General features: G+C 56.4%; 1 protein-coding gene across 1 annotated transcript; it reads right to left on the bottom strand.

The window, feature by feature from the left end:
- Window positions 1-12,769: 12,769 nt before the first annotated feature.
- Window positions 12,770-16,856, bottom strand: LOC102961415 (ETS translocation variant 3-like protein). The gene is made up of 5 exons (XM_042976647.1): window positions 16,799-16,856; window positions 16,436-16,673; window positions 16,070-16,256; window positions 15,617-15,737; window positions 12,770-13,248 (listed from the first exon to the last, which is right to left on the bottom strand). Exons 1-5 carry the CDS (start codon window positions 16,854-16,856, stop codon window positions 12,770-12,772), a joined length of 1,083 nt encoding a protein of 360 aa, XP_042832581.1.
- Window positions 16,857-18,607: the final 1,751 nt, after the last annotated feature.

Below are 18,607 nucleotides of genomic sequence, written 5' to 3'. Positions count from 1 at the left end.
CAACAAAATGTTAGCAAATCAAATTCAACAATGTATAAAAAGAATTATACACTGATTCAACATTCAAAAATCAATGAATGTGATCCATCATATCAACAGCCTAAAGAAGAAAAATTATATGATCATATCAATAGGTGTAGAAAAAAACATTTGACATGAATGTAACAACCATTCATGATAAAAAAAAAACAAACCTCTTAATCTAGGAATAGAGAACTTCCTCAACTCGATAAAAGAACATCTACAAAAATCCTATAGCTAACATCATACTTTTGGTGAGAAACTCGAAACTTTCCCACTAAGATCAATAACATGACAAGGATGTCTCCTCTCACCACTCCTTTTCAATATTATACTGGAAATTCTAGCTAATGTAATAAGAAAAAGAAGTAAAAAGGATACAGATTGGGAAGAGGTAAATAAAACTTTGTAGATGACATGATCATCTATGTAGAAAATCAGAGTCAACAAAAAATTCCTGTAACTTAATAAGAGATTAGAGAAAAGTTGCAGAAAATGAGGCTAATACGCAAAAGTCAATTGCTTTTCTATATATCGGCGATGAACTAGTGAAATCTGAAATTAAAAACACATTACCATTTCAAATAGCACTCCCCAAAATGAGATACTTAAGTATAAATCTAACAAAATAGGGACAGCTGGCTGGTTCCGTCAGTGGAGCATGTGACTCTTGGGCTCAGGGTTGTGAGTTTGAGCCCCATGTTGGGTGTGGAGCCTACGTAAAAAATAAAAAAACAAAAACAAAAAAATCTAACAAAGTATATACCAAATCTATTTGAGGAAAACCACAGAAACTGATGGAATATATCAAAGTATATTATCTACACATATATATGTGTATATATATATATATAATCTATATCTTATATATAGATTTTTTGTGTGTGTTTGTATGTGTGTGTGTATGGGGAACCTATAGATTACGAGATTTTAAAAATCATACCAAGCAATCGTAATATGTGGGCCTTATGGATACTGATTCAAAGAAACAAATTGCTAAAACGTTTAAAAAAGCATATGGCGTTTGTGAGTCAATTTAGACATTAGATCACTGGATATTAGGAATTATTGATAAGAGTATATTGATATACTAGTAATACCATTGCTAATACTCTTGATATGATAATGGTATTGTGGTTATGTTAAACATAGTTATCTCTTGTGTTTTATTTTATTTATTTAATGTTTTTATTTACTTATTTTGAGAGAGACAGAGAGCACTGAGTGGGGGAGGGGCAGAGAGCGTGGGAGAGAGAGAGAGAGAGAGAGAGAGAGAGAGAGAGAGAGACTCCTAAGCAGGCTCCAAGCTGTCAACCCAGAACCCGATGCCACGAACCATGAGATCAGGACCTGAGCTGAAACCAAGAGCCAGAGGCTTACCCGACTGAACCACCTAGGCGCCCCTATTCTTTGTATGTTAGGGATGCCTATTAAAATCATTGCACAGGAAGATGTTTTTAAGGGACTAGAGAAAAACCCCGCTGTCTGTAAAAGTGGCAACATTTATACTGATGGCTGACTTCTCAACGTTCAACCGTGGAAATCAGAAAACCGTGGAACGATGGCCTCCGTGTGACAAATACGAATACTTGCCACCAACTGAAAATATTTGTCCCAGGATGATTCTAGCTAGCATAACAATCCCCAAATTTCAGTGGCTTAACCAGCGGGATGGGTGAACAGGGTAGCATGCGGCCCTCCTGTGCTTACTCATTAAGGTACCCAGGCGGGGAGAGATTCTGCCCCGGTCATCATATCCTGCCCCTGCCCCCTTGTCGATAGTTTATTCCAGTACCCTGTCTGTTGGCTTCCCACTTCAAGTCACACGTCGAGACTATGTGTGCCATTTCCTGTTATCAGATGATAAAACTCGCCATGTAGGGTTTGTCGTGACAACTTAACGGTTTATAATGACGAAGTTACTAGAATATTATCTGGCGCACAGCGAACACTCAGGAAACGTTAGTTATTATGCCACGCGCTCATGAAGGTAGAGTCCGTGTGTTTTGCTCGTCGTCTGGTGGCGTGCTGCGGCCAGCCTGTGCCGACGAGAACCAGGTGTGCCTCTCTCCTCCCAGTTCCACATTCAGTGACGTCCTACAGCTGATGTGGACCGTAGCGGGAGTATTCACACCATGGTCGTTGACAGATGCTTTGAATCAGGGCTTTTTTGGGGTGTCTGGCAGGCTCATTTGGTGGAACATGTGACTCTTGATCTTGAGGTCATGACTTCGAGCCCCCCATTGGGTGTGGAACCTACTCAAAACAAAAAAAATCAGGGCCTTTTAATTTTTGTTTTTGGACAGCCTGTTTACCAGCATGCCATTATCTAGCCCAGCACCTGGCACTTAGTAGGCACTCAGTAAATATTTGTTGAATGAATAGACACATGACCAAAATCCATGTGTCTAATCATTTCATGATTAGGGTCTTTCTGGCCGTTCCTTGAACCAAGTAGGACTCAGCGTAGAATTTCACAGAAGACCCTTCCTGTGGGCATTGCTGGGGTGTTATTTCCATGGCACCTGCCTGCTCTCCAGAAGCCAACGTTGGCATTCTTCCCTTCCAGTTCTGTTTGTTTTTTTTTTTTTTAAGTTTTAAGTAATCTCTACACCCAACATGGAGCTCAAACTCATGACCCTGAGATCAAGAGTCATGTGCTCTGAGCCAGCCAGGCGCCCTCACCCTTCCAGTTTCTTTGAAGCAAGAGGGACAAGAGGCGGGAAGCCCATCCGAAGTGACTCATCCTGAGCTAGCTCACCCAGGATCTCAGGACTCAGCACCCAGTATCTCTGTGGGGACCTGCTGTTGGGCGGCCTCGAGGCTCCTGGGAGAACGTCCAACTGAGTAAGGAAGGTCACGATTGTGCGGGGGCCCACGAGAAGGTCTGGGTGGGACTGAGCTGTGGGAAGGGAGGGTGGGAGGAAGGCTCCTGGGGGGGAGGGTTTGCACGTGGGACCCGCCCGCCATAATACAAGCAGGCACGAGATCATGTGCCCAGCTGTCCTTTCCTGAATTGCAGCCTCCCCACGTCCCTCTGTCACATGGCAGCTTGGTCCTCCCGGTGAGTGGGCGGGAGGGGTGCAGGGATAGAGAAGGGCAGGCAAGTGACCCCGGAGGGTAGTCACTTCACCACACAAATGCTGCCGTCGCTCCACGCTTTCCGACCACGGCACGTGCTTTTGCAGATTTTGTTTGGTTTCCCCGCTTGATCCCGAGATGTGGCCATGGCAGCAATATTACCGTTTGCTCTTAAATTCATTTACTTTTTATATAACTAATAACAATCTTGTAGTTTAAAAATCATAAACGTGGGGCGCCTGGGTGGCTCGGTTGGTGGGGCGTCCGACTCTGGGTTTTGGCTCAGGTCATGATCTCGCGGTCGGTGGGATCGAGCCCCGATGTGGGCTCGGTGCTGACCGCATGAAGCCTGCTTGGGACTCTGTCTCCCTCTCTCTCTGCCCACCCCCCGCGCTCTCTCTCTCTCTCAAGATAAAGAAATACACTTTAAAATCATGAACATAAAGTCTGTGCGGTGAAAAATCTGTCACCTGTGCCCTCCACCCACCCACTTCCTTCTCGCTAACGGTAACCTCTGTGATTAGTGCTTGTCTACCTTTCCGGACATTTTAGTGCAGAAGCAAGAAAATGTGAATATGCATTCCCTCCCCCCTTTCACAGACAAATGATAACATCCCACGGACACTGCTATGTCCCTACTCCCTCCCAATACAAATCTCAGAGGTGTTTCCACATCCGTACACAGAGAGCTTCCTCTTTCTTTCTGTCTGTGCATGAGATTCCATTCTATGGATGGGCCCTAATCTGTGTAATTTGTGGCCATTGGGTTGCTTCTAATATTTTGCTTCGAGCCCAGGCCGCATCAAGTTTGCCTATACTTTTCACCTGGGCCAGTTTATCTGTATTGTTCCTGCGTCGCAGTTGGGGCGGCTGAGGTCCTAGGTGGTGAAATGGCACGTCCAAGGTCACAAACAATCATCACGGCAAGCTGTACGGCTCAGCCACGGTGAGGGCTTCCCTCCACTGCTGCAGGGAGCCTGGGGTTTAGTCTGGTGGCCGTGTTTCCATGCTGCCTGGTCCGGGGGCAAGCTCGGACAAATCCTGTTGGATCCTGCCTGAGGGTTCAGGATGAGCTTCTGAGTGAAATTCTAAAAGATGAGGAGGAGTTAGCTTCAGAAGTGGGCAAAACAGGGCCTTTCAGTCAGGGGGATGAGGAGGCATGCAAAGCCCAGAGGCGCAAGCAATTTGTTTCCACTGGGATGTCAAGTGGATGGCGGGGAATGGCTACAGACGTGGCTCTGAGTGTTTGTGTCGGGTGCAGTGGGGAGCTCCTGGCTCTTTCTGGAACTCTGACTCGGTTCTGTAGGTTTCAAGCCAAAGTCCATGAAACTTCTGCGGAAAGGTTAACTTTTGGGTCTTACTTTTAGTGATAAGATAACAAACAAATGAGCTAATCATGTTTTGGATTATCCGGGAGGCGCTCTATGACTTAAGTTGCCAGTTGGTTTCAGTGTTTGCATTTGCCTTTGTGTTTATGATGAGTTGGTGCTGAGGAGCGCCGCTTTAATGGTGTCAGCCACCGCACAGAGAATAGAGGACTTGGTTCTTCCCTCCAGGTGGCGTGAAGAGGGGGTTAGCAGAAGTTCTAACGGAGAGTGGCGGCAGAGGTGAGTTGTCACACGCCTGCCAAACACCGGGGAACTTGCGCTGGAGGGTCACGCTTTGTGCAGTCATCGGTTTCAGTAAATACCATCTGTTGCAATAAATTAATGTTACTAGTAAAATAAAGGAGTGCCTGGGCAGTTCAGGCAGTTAGGCATCTGATTCTTGATTTCGGCTCAGGTCACGATCTCACAGTTGGTGGGTTTGAGCCCCACGTCAGGCTCCACGCTTATAGTGCCGAGCCTGTTTGAGATTCTCGCTCTCTCCTTCTCTCTTTCCCCCTCCCCTGTTTGTACTCTCTTCCTCTCTCAAAATAAACTAAACTTAAAAAAATGTTATTAGTAAAATACGTATTGGCTTGCTAATTTTGTTTCTATTTGATTGGTAAATTGCCAGATCTTTTATAGTTGGATGTGCCATAAATACGTATTTATAACTAGCTGTCTCTATCTCTTTTTTTAAAACTTGTTTTATTTTTTATTTTTTTAAATTTACATCCAAATTAGCATATAGTGCAACAATGATTTCAGGAGTAGATTCCTTAGTGCCCCTCCCCCATTCAGCCCATCCCCCCCCGACACCCCCTCCCGTAACCCTCAGTTTGTTCTCCATATTTATGAGTCTCTTCTGTTTTGTCCGCCTCCCTGTTTTTATATTATTTTTTTCCCTTCCCTTATGTTCATCTGTTTTGTCTCTTAAAGTCCTCATTCATATGAGTGAAGTCATAGGATTTTTGTCTTTCTCTGACTAATTTCACTTAGCATCATAGCCTCCAGTTCCATCCACGTAGTTGCAAATGGCAGATTTCATTCTTTTTGATTGCTGAGTAATACTCCCTTGTATATATAGACCACATCTTCTTTATCCACTCATCCATCGAGGGACATTTGGGCTCTTTCCATCCTTTGGCTGTTGTCGACAGTGCTGCTGTAAACATGGGGGTGCATGTGTCCCTTCGAAACAGCCCACCTGTATCCCGTGCATAAATGCCTAGTAGTGCAATTGCTGGGTCGTGGGGTAGTTCTATTTTTAGTTTTTTGAGGAACCTCCATCCTGTTTTCCAAACCGGCTGCACCAGTTTGCATTCCCATGTCTCTGTCTCTTTAAGTGACATTATTGTACAGATAAGTTACCATCACTGGGGGCACAGAGGACTTTTTTTTTTCCTTTCAGGAGAGCCACAGAAGGGTTTTAAGTCACGTGGTCAGATTGGCACTTTGAACAGAAATGTATGGGATGTGCAGGGTGGGCTTTCTATGGGCTGGTCAGAGCCTAACCAGGTCAGCATAGGATCATCCAGAAAAGGATAGATTCGAGAAATGTTTAGGAGGGAAAACTGGTAAACTGGTAGGATCTGATGACTGAAAGGGTGTAGGAGGTGAGGGGAAAGGCGGGACAGCCTGACCCCCGAGCTTCTCCCTGGGTGTAAGTGGATATTTTGTGGTGCCATTAACTAAAGCAAGAAACAGAAAGGCAAGGGGCGTGAGAGGCAGCCCTGGGTATTGGGACAGAGAGCTCCACTTGGGACATGACACATTCGAGGTTCCTGTGGGACGTCCAGGCAGTGGGCAGGTGGACCGATGAGCCTGGAGCTCGGGTCAGAGGTATGGCTGGCTGTGCAGACGTGGGCACGGTCAGCATTTAGGTGGCAGCCAAGGCGGGGAGACAGGACAGAACTGAAACCACCCAGGAATCAAGGGCAGGTTTAGCAGGGCTGTGGCGGGGTCCGTGGAGAGCCCTGGAGGTGGGCGTGTATAGGGGACCCCAGAATGGAGTTTGAAAAGGAACATCTTACTGGGGCGCCTGGGTGGCTCAGTCGGTTAAGCGTCCGACTTCGGCTCAGGTCATGATCTTGCGCTTCGTGAGTTCGAGCCCCGCATCGGGCTCTGTGCCGACGGCTCAGAGCCTGGATCCTGCTTCGGATTCTGTGTCTCCTTCTCTCTCTGTCCCTCCCCTGCTCATGCTCTGTTTCTCTGTCTCTTAAAAATAAATAAACATTAAAAAAATTTTTTTTTAAAGAAAAGGAACATCTTAGGGATGGGAGGGAGACCTGCGGAGGGATCGATCTTGGCAACTAATGGAATAAAAGTCGTCAAGCGTGGTGGATGCAGGGAGAGGCTGAACAAGATAAGGACCAAAGTGTGATCCAATGGAATATGGAAGTCACGGAAAAAACACAGCCCCGCCCCTTTCTGGACGCAGCCGTGGACTCCTCAGCTGCGTGCTTCTCAGGCGTGGCCCCGTCACTGAGTAGGTTTGCCAAAAGGGATGGTGCTGCCTGGCCCGGCCGTGAAGGTGCGGGGAGGTGGGGGGAGCCGCGTCGCTGGGGAGACTGGGGGAAAGAGTCGGCGGGAAGGGAAGGGAGGGTCTGGCAGGAAGGGCAGAGGACCACTCAGAGCACCTGGAGGACGGAGGACGACCTGGGGCACCTGGAGGACCGAGGACGACCCGGGGCACCTGGAGGACCGAGGACGACTGGGTGGGATGGGAGAGAGGGAAGATTTAGGGAGCCACTGCCGCCGGCCTGGGAGCTCCGGGAGAGGTGGGGTGGGCCGGGGTCCCTGCAGGCGCAGGGGTCTCTCCATCAGCCCTCAGCAGGGGAGTGGGGGTGAGTGGGACGGGATGGACCGCACAGGCCTGGATACGCCGGCTTTGCTGTTCTGGCGACTCAGCACACCCGATGCCTGGGGACCTGGGATGGCTGGACTGCTACCCACCCCCTCCCCCCACCCCCTGCCGGCTTCCTTTCCAGGTTCCCGGCGGTGGGCTGTTTGGGGCTCACCTGCTGGGAGGCAAAACCTCTGGCCCAACCACAGGACCCAGGGGCTGAGGCCAGAAGCACAGGGCGCTGAAAGAAAAACAGAGTACCCAGTAGCTATGTGTTAACATTTCAAATGGAAACGACAGCTCTCAGCCCCCATAAAGGGAGGGCTTCTTTTTATATTTTAATTTTTTATTTAATTTTTTATTGTTTTAATTTTTTAATGTTTATTCATTTTTGAGCGAGAAAGAGAGAGCGGGCGAGCGAGAGAGCACAGTTGGGGGAGGGGCAGAGAGAGAGGGAGACACAGAATCCGAAGCAGCTCCAGGCTTTGAGCCGTCAGCACAGCGGGGCTCGAACTCACGAACTGTGAGATCGTGACCTGAGCCGAAGTCAGACGCTTCACCGACTGAGCCACCCAGGCATCCCTTAGGAGATTTTATTTTATTTGAGTTTTTTTTTTTTTTTTAATTTTTAATGTTTCATTCATTTTTGAGACGGAGAGAGACAGAGCATGAGCGGGGGAGGGGCAGAACACAGCCGAGCTGTCCCCACAGAGCCTGACTCGGGGCTCAAACTCAGGAACGGCGAGATCATGACCTAGGCCGAAGTAGGACACTTAACCGACTGAGCCATACCAAGCGCCCCCCAAAAGATTTTATTCTTCAGTCATCTCCACACCCAGTGTGGGGCTCACACACCCCGGAGAGCAAGAGTCCAACGCTCCACCGACAGAGCCAGCCGGGCGCCCCTAACACGTCTTTTAGATATTGTATTCGTACAGATTAAAAACAGCAAGACAGGGGCGCCTGGGTGGCGCAGTCGGTTAAGCGTCCGACTTCAGCCAGGTCACGATCTCGCGGTCTGTGAGTTCGAGCCCCGCGTCAGGCTCTGGGCTGATGGCTCGGAGCCTGGAGCCTGTTTCCGATTCTGTGTCTCCCTCTCTCTCTGCCCCTCCCCCGTTCATGCTCTGTCTCTCTCTCTGTCCCAAAAATAAATAAAAAACGTTGAAAAAAAAATTTTTAAAAAAAAAACAGCAAGACAGCGGTCAAACGTTCGATCGCCCTCACCGTTGACTGAAGACCCACCGAAGACGAGGGCAGAGATGGAACAGACTTCTCTCACTGAGACGGGTGGGGCCCGGCGGGGAGAGCCCGTCCTTTGCAGTTGAGTTGACCCTCTCGGCCGGCCTGGGGGGGGGGGGGGCACGGGCCGTGGAGCCCGCTGCCAAGTGCACCCCGGCTCGGCCCTGAGCTGGCTGGCCCGTCTACACCTGATGTTCTCATCGGTGAAGCGTGATGACCACCCCCCCACACACCCGCCCCCCGCCAGCTGCCGTAGGCCTCGCGGGAGACACAACACGGTGCCTAGCGAGTGGTGCGGAGATGTGGCTTTCAAAACTATTACAACCCTTCCTGAGGACGGTTGGGCAGTGCGCATCTAAAGCCATTCAAATGTCATGGTTTTTGAGTCCGTAATTTCATTCCCCAGGAGGTATCTCGAGGAATTAAGTCAAAAAAGAAAAAAAAAACAAGGCAACTTGGGACAAAGGTTTTGAAACCATTGTGTTGACAAAGCAAAGAAAGAGGAACAACCTAGAAGGCCACGGAAAGGCTAATGCTTAAATACAGGCCGGGGCCGTGTGACCCAACGGTCGGCCGTGGCGAGCGGGCCAACCCGGGGTCCGAGTGCGCGGTGAGCTGTTTATGAAGTAACACGCAGAAAAGCGATCACGGACTTGGGATGTGTTTTGATGACTTTACAAGCCGTTGGCACATGTTGCCTGACTGTGTGCGGGGATTAGAAACGCCTGCCGGGGGCGCCCGGGTGGCTCAGCGGGTGAAGCCGCCAGCTCTTGATCTCGGCTCAGGTCGCGAGCTCACCGTTTGTGGGTTCGAGCCCCCGCATTGGGCTGTGCGCTGGCATCGTGACGCCCGCTTGGGATTCTCTCTTTGCCCCTCCCCTGCTCGTTCCCTTCCTCGAAATACGTAAATAACTCAAAAAAAAAAAGTCATTAAAAAAAGAGAAATGCGTTAAGATTTACTTTTAGGTATTTAAAAAAAATTTTTTTTAACGTTTATTTATTTTTGAGACAGAGAGAGACAGAGCATGAACGGGGAGGGTCAGAGAGAGAGAGGGAGACACAGAATCCGAAACAGGCTCCAGGCTCCGAGCTGTCGGCACAGAGCCCAACAACGCGGGGCTGGAACTCACGGACCGCGAGATCACGACCTGAGCCGGAGTCGGACGTTTACCCGACCGAGTGCCCCGGGCACCCCACAAAGTTGATCTTTAAATTAGGTGTTGAACATTAGGAAGAAGCTTGCCCCCCAGGCACGCCACACTCGGAGCTCCCGCAGTGACTGCCAAGGCCCCGTCCCCTCCCCGGTTCACCCGAAGACCCTCCTCCTTTCTCGGCTCCCCCCTGGCGTCCGGGGCTCCGACGTTCACAGAGGAAAGTATCTCAAGGGCGGTTGCCTGAGCCACAGTACCTGGCAGCACGGTGCTTGGCGCAGAGCAGGTGTTTAAGAAGCGTTTGTTGAGTTACGTACGTACGTGTGCGTACGTGTGAGCGCGCACACGTGTGTGTGTACGTAACACCCGCGGTGCTTGAACGTTTACCCCCGCTCTTGGACAGGGTCCTCATTAGGGACGAAGAGGGGGAGGGGAGGGAAGGACCTCACCGCCACTGACAACTCAGGGCAGCAAATGGCTCGCTTTTGCTGTCGAATCCCACCGCGGCCATAGTAAAAATCACGCAGGAACGGCGGAAAATTTCCTTCTCCATAGGTAATACGCTCTCGTTTCCAAGGGATTCGGGGGCGTCTTAAGCTCTCAGTCCACGTGATTGTGGTGAGGTGGGACGAACGGTCCCTGATACCTGGGGGACTTTGATTTTACACGTGGCCCCTCCACACGTGTGACTTGGGGCAGGTGTCTTCCTCTCTCTCTGGGCCGTGATCGCAAAGGTCCCTTCCGGCTCCCAACAGTCTAGCCTTCGTGAAGCTCGGGTATGGGATTCCTCAGCCTGCCCGAACCCACGAGTGTCCCTGTTTTTGGTGCGACGGAGCGTCCAGGAGGAAGGATGGTTGGCGCACTGACTCTGCGTGTCTCGTCCTGGTTCCCGCTGCTGCTGGAGGAGGGCTGAGTATCCACTCTGTGCCCTTCCGGCCACAGGCGGCCAGGGAGCGTGAGGTCCAGGGTTGATGGCTGTACTCGATTGTCCCAAAGGAGCCGCTCGCCCGCTGTCTGCTGTCACATGAGGCCTGTGGAGCCTTCGGGGGCTCCTCCGTGATCAGCAAAGGGGGGTTGAAGTGGGAGGGTTTCACAATGTGAAATTGCGAATCCCTAATCTGAGAGGACCCCAAGGTGCCCGTCACCTCACACCTAGTCCTCCCCCCACGCCGGGCGTCGGTGGAGGCCCTGGCCACCAGAGGGCGCCCTCGCACCATGGAACCCTCATACTTCTTGTGCTGGCACAGCGCAGCGCCCAGCTTTGCCAGAACATCTGGACTTACTGAAGCCACCCTCAACCAGGGACAGTTTCCTCCCCCTGGGGACAGTTCACTGCGTCTGCTGGGGGCGGGTGCCGCTGGAGGCCGGGGATGTCCTAAGCATCCTGGAACGCACAGGACAGCTCCCAGAAGGGAAGACGAGGCAGCCCCAAATGTCCGCACTGCCAAGGTTGAGAAAATGGTTTATGCAGAGCAGAGCAGGGCACGCGCCCTGGGAGTTTATGTCCTCTGGACCCCCGGTTGCCGTGTCCCGGGTTCACCCACCATGTGCCCTGCAGAGGGTACATGGGGTCTTCAGTATGGGACCCTGTCGAGGCGGGGCGGGGGGGGGGGGGTGGCCTCTCTGAACAGGGCCCAGGCCCCATGACAGTGCGAGCCGGTTCCTTGTGCCAGAGGAGACCTGGCTTGTCTCCCAAACCAGGCAGGGTGAGGGGCAGGCCCGGGGCTGGTGGTTCCTCCTTCCCGCTGGGCTGGGGATCGGCCTGTGCCTTGGGAGCAAGTGAGAAGCGGGTTTTCACGGACCCCCTGATAGCTCCTGGGAGGGAGACCCCGGGCCTGTATCCAGGGTTCCCCGGGGTGAGGGCCCGGCCCCGCCCTGCTCTGGGCCTCTCTTCCCCCATTCCGTTCGAGGCCACCAGGCATCTGTTGCAAGGAAGGACAGCAGGTGGCAGAAAGCAAAATGCACGGACCCCCAAGCCCAGTGCAGACACACACACACACACACACACACACACACACAGGGACCCCTGTGCCTCCTCATATCCTAGACAGGAAGTGGAGACGAGTCCTAAACCTGTAATCGGTGGCCCAGAGACAGGAGAGCGATGCGGTTCACTCGTCTTGGCTCCTGGAACATTCTGCCCTGTTGGCTTTTCCTTCATTGGGCAAAAGCCCCTCCCCCACACGGCCCCCTCCCCTGGCTGCCCCATGCTTCCTCAGCTCCTCTGGTCATTCTGAGGGCTGGGGACAGAGGAAGGGCCCCCTTCACCCGCTGCCCCCTTGGCTCTGCTCACAGGTCCATGGCAGGCCCCGCTCTGCTCGGGCTCTGTCCTTGAGGCTGGTCCCCACGCGGCACAGGTGGCTCCGGACCACGTCGTCTGCCAGCCCCTCTCTCTGGGGGATGATGGCAGCACCCTGTCCCCTGCCCCCCCCCCCCCGGGAGAGCCTGGGGTGACGTGTAGCCCCACAGCAGCTCAGGGCAGCGGGGACGCGGTGGGATGGTCAGCCGAGTGTGGTTGGCCAAGGGTGTTTTATTCGCGGGGAGAATTACAGAGCTGAGGAGGCTGGGTCCTCCCTGCCCCACTGCCTGGCGTCTTGGGGGAAATGGTGGCTTGTAGGAAGTACCCGCGCAGGACAGGAGCTCCCAGGGTCACAGAGACCAGAGGGCCGAGGACGAAGCGCACGGAGGGGCAGGAGAGAGACCGGGGCCTCAGCCCGGACGAGGGGGCAGGGGCTCCCCAGATGCTCGCTTTCTCCGTCATGTGGGCAGGTGGGGCTGGGGGCACTCAAGCGACAGAATCTGTATGCTCATCTCCTTTGAGGACAGCTGAGGTTAAGGATGCCTCCTTAATCTGAGTCATAATTTGGTGGGAGGGGAGGGGAGGGTCACCCTGCCTCAGTCCCCCCCCCCCCGGCATGCCCCCCACCCCCTTTTGTCCAACTCCTCCCCTTCAAAGCCTCCTGCAATTGAAACCTGTTTCCAGGCCAGGGAAGGTGCAAAGCCAGAAAGGAAACACACGGGAGGAGGCATGGACTTTGGGGGACCCCCCACTTCCCCTCTTCTCCCCAGTTAAGGAGGATCCAAGGGCCACACTGCCTTGAAGTTCTCCAGATGGGGGGACACGGGGCTTTCATCCCCGGCTTTGGGTCTGTGTATCTCTGAGGAGAAGCCCTCCCTGGGGTCCGGGCGTCCCTTTGCCCCCATCATGGGATAGGGCTTTACCTCCAGCCCCGGGGGCCTCAGGGGCAAAAGCCGGATCCTCTCGCCGGCCCCCTGTCCCAGCCCAGCCAACAGGGGGAGCCCCGGAAAGTGGTGGGTCGCTGGGGGGCAGCCGGGCCCCGGCAGCAGGGTGTCTGGCTTGGAGGTCCCCGGGATCAGCCGCTCTGGGGGGACAGGGGGCAGGAAGGGCCCTGAGAGGCGGGTCCAGTCGGAAGGGAGGGAAGGCAGGAGAGGAGGGGCCGAGGAGGCCAGACCCAGCAGCTCCTCTCGGGGGCTCCCCAGAAGGCAGCAAGGGCCAAGCTGGCAGGGGGCTGGGAGAGAGCCAAGGCCTGGGGAGAGAGAGAGAGAGAGAGAGAGAGGGAGGGAGGGTCAGGAGGGATCTCCCTTCTCCACCTACTTCCTATTTCCTTTTCCTCTTGCTGGAAACTTCCTCTCCCTGCTGTGCCTCATCCTGTTTCCTTTGCTTCGGGTCTATTCCCTGGGGGCGAGACAGGTCAACCTGGGGGTCCCCCTTGTGGCTCCCGCCCCTCTCCTCCTGGGCCCTTGGCCCGATAAGCGTGGTTACCCCCAGAATGTCTGTGCCCCCGGCTCTGTGCGGACCAGAACCGCGCCTGTATCGCCGTCCCCTGGACCCGCCTGGTGCCTCCTAAGAGCTCAGGACGAGCGTGTGGGATGACTGGGTGAGGACACTGTCTCCTGGGACTCAGTGAGTCCTGTCTGCACTCTCTGTAGCACAGGGCTCTGGCTCTAGCGTGTGGCCCCAAGCTTGTCCCTGAAATCCAGGCCCCGGTCTCCTCATCTGTACAGGCCCCTCTGCTGGCGAAGGTCAAGTGGGAGGCCAGCGCGTGGGGGGCCCGGCCTCGCCTTCTCGGCCGGCTGGGCCCTGGCCTGCTCCCCCAGGATCCTTCCCTCCGCCCCTCCTTCCAGATCCTCTGGCCCTGCGGGCATCCTGCAACCCGGCGCCCAAAACCCCGGGCAGGGGCCGGGGCTCGGGGCGACTAGCACAACCTCCCGGCACTGTCCTTATTTCCAAAAGCCCAACTCTGACCCCTCGAGTCCTCTCTTAGCAAGGCCACATCATCGACCTAGAAGAGTAATGTCATCACATCGGTGGGGCTGTAGTGAATGAAAACCGGAAAGGCGAATTAGTTATTATTTAACACGCCCGACGTATTCGGAAGGAACGATGGTTCTGAAGTCGGACCCACGAAGGGAAACCAGTGGACAGGGTCCTGCATGAGGCAAAGGTGACCCCGAGCCGTCCCCCGGGGTCACTGCCCTTCTCCCTGGGTCTGGGGCTGCGTCCGCCCTCGGACATCAGATGGGGGCTGAGGAGCAGGTGAAGGAGACGGTCTGAGTGTCCGTCCCCCCCCCCCTCCTCCCCCACCGCCACTCCCAGCACCGGGCCTGCAGCCTCTGCCTCCGGTTCGCAGGCCTGGCTACTTTTCCACCCAGAAGCATCCTCTCTTGGTACCAGTGCCCGGAGTGGAGGTGGGGTGAGGGGCCTGCACAGCCTTCAGATGACTTCAGCCAGGCAGCTCGTGTGTGTGTGTGTGTGTGTGTGTGCGCATGTGTGTCCCCACAGAGGGCAGGAAGGTGCAGACGGCCCACTCCAAGCTGGGGCTCGCCGGGGACACTCTTTCCCCCTCGCGGTTCCCCAAAGAGAAAGCTCCGTGCGGGGCACTTCTGGAGCCAGGAGAGGGGTAGGGGTAGGAACACAGGGGTGCCCTGCAGGCGCTGTCTCTCTCCAGGGGCCAGACCGGTGGCCGAGCGGGTCCCAGCAGGCCCTGGGCCACCCTCGCCCACAGCCTCGGCTGCACCCTGGGGCCCAGAGGTGCCTGGCTCTGGGGACAAGGCTAAGGCCCGGGGTCTCTCTCCCGTGAAGTCGCCCGGAGAGGAGGGGCAGGTCTGAGCCGTCTGTGTGAAGCCTCAGGCTGCTCAGGTGTGTCCGTGATCTTCCTCACGGACAGTCTGGTTTTGTCACTTTGCTGTTTACAGCCCTGGGAGAGCTGACCTCTGCCTACATTTCCACCGACTCCCCCTGGGATCGCCAGTGCTGCCACGCTGGCCTTTCCTAGTCCCTCTTTCCTGCCCCAGGGCCTTTGCACACACTGTTTCTCTCTGCTTGCCGTGCTCTTCTCCCTCCTCCTTGTGCAGAGCCTCCTTCTCCACCTGCCGCCCGTGCTTCGTTCTGGTCCCGTCACCCTCTGCCTAGATGGTCTTCCCAAGCCTGCCGGTACCCGCCACATGCCCCTTCCAACCCAGCTCCACCCCTCACTCTCTGACCACGGCCAGTCACTGGGTCCCTCAGCTCACAACTCTTGCCTTGGGTCCTACTCTTGCTCACAACTCCCTGCCTTGCAAACGCCATTCCCTCTGCCTGGGCACTGCCTCACCGGGGGCAGGGGCCTCCTCCTCCGGGATGCCCGCTCATCTCTGCATTCCCGTAGGGCCTGGCGCTTCCCTGAGTCTCTCCACACCACTCGCTGACTGTCCCTCCTCTACTCCCTCCATTCTCTGAGCATCTGGAGGGCCGTCCGGCCCCTCTGAGCCCCCACACCTAGGGAATAGCTGGGGCTCAGTTTGTTGAATGAACGAATGACTTTATTGTCCCCGTCTCAAGCCTCTGGCCCATGGGCTCAGCCAGGAGGGTCCCGCTTGCAGTCCCCTGGGCCCTCCCCGGGCCCGAGCACTCACGGGGGGCACTGCTGCCGCTCCCCTTCTTATCCTCAGAGGCCTCTGGCGGCCCTCGGGGGGTCCGCTGCCCGGCCAGCTGCTCCACTGTGGCCCAACGGGCGAGCAGCGCACTGTGCAGGAGCTGGGGAGGGAGAAGCAGGAGTGAGGGTGGCGTGGGCCGGCCGGCGGCCTGCGTTCCCCGGTTCATGCCCAGGCTCCTCCCTGAGACCCCGCCCCCTTCCCTGGGGTCCTCCCGCTGGAGGGGTCCCGCAGGAACCACCCTCGCCCCCAGGCGCAGGCTGCACCCCCTGAAGGTGTTTCAGGGTGATGGCCCTGCCCCCCCCCCCACCCCGGGGCGCTGGGGGACCAGAAAGCAGTGGGAGAAGACCACTGGCCACTGCCGGGGCCCCCGAGGCAGAGAGGAGGGCTGGGGTCCTCCTGGGCGGAGGGGAGGGGGGGCCGCCTCCTGCCTACCTCGCCGTGCGTGCCCATGGGCACCAGGGCTGGCCGAAACAGGGCAGGGGCCCCCAGCAGCAGGGGGCAAGGTGGTGCCCGCACCTCCCACAGAGGGTAGTTGACGACAATCAGCTTGCTGAAGTTGAACTTGTACGTGAACCTTTTGCCTTTGGTCTTGTGCAGGATCCTCTTGTTGTAGTAATACCTGCGGATTCCGAGGTTGAGAACGCAGAGTTGGGCCGGCCACGCCCCTCCCCCGGCCGGCGAGCCTGGGGAGCCACTGGGCGCCCCACCAGCCTCCGGGGCGGGGGGGCGGGGCTGCCAGCACCCACAGCCCCGTCTTTGAGCCCTGGCCTCTCTGGCCGCCTGGCCGCCCCTTCCCACCTGAGGGCCCGGCTCAGCTTGTCGTAATTCATCTGTGGCTTGCACTTCCTGCGGCCCCAGAGGCGGGCCACCTCGTCCGGGTCCTTGATGACAAACTCGCCGTACTCCCCCTGCTGCCAGGCGATGACGTGGCGGAACTCTTCCTTCTGTAGCAGCTCCAGGATGAAGTGCCACAGCTGGATCTGCCGGGAGCCTGGGGACGACTCGGCTTTGTAGGCCCAGTCCGGGAAGGCCAAGCCTGGGGGGAGGGGGGTGAGTGCCACAGCGCTGCGGGGGGAGGGGGGCAACCCCGCCCCCCGGGGCCGCCCCTCTGCGGCTGGGCCTCGACGACGACGACGGGCGGGCGGCCTGGCAGAGGCTCACCTGAGATCCAGGAGCTGCCCGCGACAGGGACGCCCTGAGCCCCGCAGCCGCAGTGCATGGTCGCCTCTGGGGCCGCGAGGGCCGCGTCTGGGCCTGGGGGAGCCGGTCACTGCTTAGGAGGGAGGCGAAGAATGAGGCAAAGAAAAGAGGACAGAGAAGAGGATGACAAGGACGAGGGGCCCTGAGGCAGGGGACCAGGTGGCAGGCACGGAAGGCAGGGCCCGGCCTCCTCTGGGGACGTCCTCCCCGGCCAGGGGCAGACCCGGGGCTGGGACCACTTATATGGATGCACAGGAAGGCAGAGGGTCCTATATCCTGCCCCCGCTGGGGGATTTAGACGGGACGCGCTCTCCTCTCAGGGCTTTAATAGGATTGGAGCTTTCCCCAAGAGAAGACCAGAGAAAATGTGATTAATCGTGGGCTCTTCGTAAACCTTGAGCGGGGGCAGGCGGAAGATACGCACACCCATACCTTTACGGAGCCGGACCGGCTGCAGGCGTCGGGCGAGCAGGGGGCGTGTGCTTCCTGCTCTGTCCCCAGCGAGCCTCTGGCCCAGCAGACGCCTGGCGCGTCGCAGGTGCCTGGCGGCGAAGTGCTTGGCGGTGGAGTCCGCGCGTGGGAATGAGGCTGTCGACGGGGCCTGTGTGCTTGTGTCTGTCTTCGCCTCCGAGTGGTGGCTCCCCGCCGTCAGGGGCCCCGGCTGTCTTGTTCACAGGCCAGCCCAGCACGGGCCCTGGGCTCCAGCTACTCTGTAAATATCCGTGGAGTTACTGAAGCCCGGCCCCGGCCACGGAAGGGGGGGGGGTCTTGCTGGTTCCCAGCGTGGCCCAGATGGGGAGAGGACTCGGGGGTGAGCTCCCTGATGCAGGCCACGGGAGGAGAGCACCCGTCCCTGTCCCAGACCTTCCAGATGGAGCTGAGGCCGGGCCGAGGGCTGGCTTCCCGTCCCCGAGGGAAGATGACCCCAGAGGCGGAGCGCCCACAGGGCCTCGGGGAGATGCAGGGTGTGGGCCCCGCTCCAGGGTAGGCGTCACCTGCGAGGTCAGGACCCTGTGGCGAGGCTTACAGGACCTGGCTCCGGGCTCCGTCTCTGGGGGAGAGGGGAAGTCGGGATGGGGTGAGCCCTGCTCTCAGCCAGAACTTACTAGGCCGGCAGGTCTGGAGGGCATGTGAGGGCTTGCCTGGAGTGGCCTCCTCACTTTCCAGACGAGGCTCACAGAGGGAAAGCCACCGACACACGGGCTCAGCGGCCACACCTCCACCCCTCGCACACGGCCCCCGCTCCTACGCCGTGTCGTCTTGAGACTTAGAACCCGCTGTCTATAGGAGTGCTTCTCAAACACCAAGGCGGAAGAATCCCGAGAATCTCTTCAGGACGCAGATTCTGATTCGGAGGCGCTTGGTGGTACCCAAGACTCTGCATTTCTAACAAGCTCCTCGGTCACGCCGATGTTGCCGGCCTGCGGACCCTGCTTTGAGTAGCGAGAGCCCGCGGGGTACCCCGGAAGTTGCTGGGGGTCAGGACGTCAGACACCTCAGCTGCTGAGACCCTCCCTGCCCTCTCCACCCCTACCCCCGCCCCAGAGGTCATCTGGTCTCCTGCTTTTCCTTTGCCAGGGGACACGGCTCCAGGGGGTCAACCGACAAGCCAATGGCCCCTTGGGGGCAGGTGCTCCTGGGGGTGCCCGGTCTGGCTGGAGCAGAGGGCACCTCCGGAAATGACAGTGGATGGTGGTGAGGGGTGCACGCCGCTTGGGGTCTTCCTGCTCAGCCTTCCGCCTCTAAACTGACGGCTGACATTCTGGAACT

This window comes from Panthera tigris, chromosome F3, assembly GCF_018350195.1.
Source record: "Panthera tigris isolate Pti1 chromosome F3, P.tigris_Pti1_mat1.1, whole genome shotgun sequence".
Lineage (NCBI taxonomy): Eukaryota > Metazoa > Chordata > Mammalia > Carnivora > Felidae > Panthera > Panthera tigris.
The sequence above is the reverse complement of the archived record's forward strand: the minus strand, read 5'-3'. Positions and strand labels throughout refer to the sequence as shown.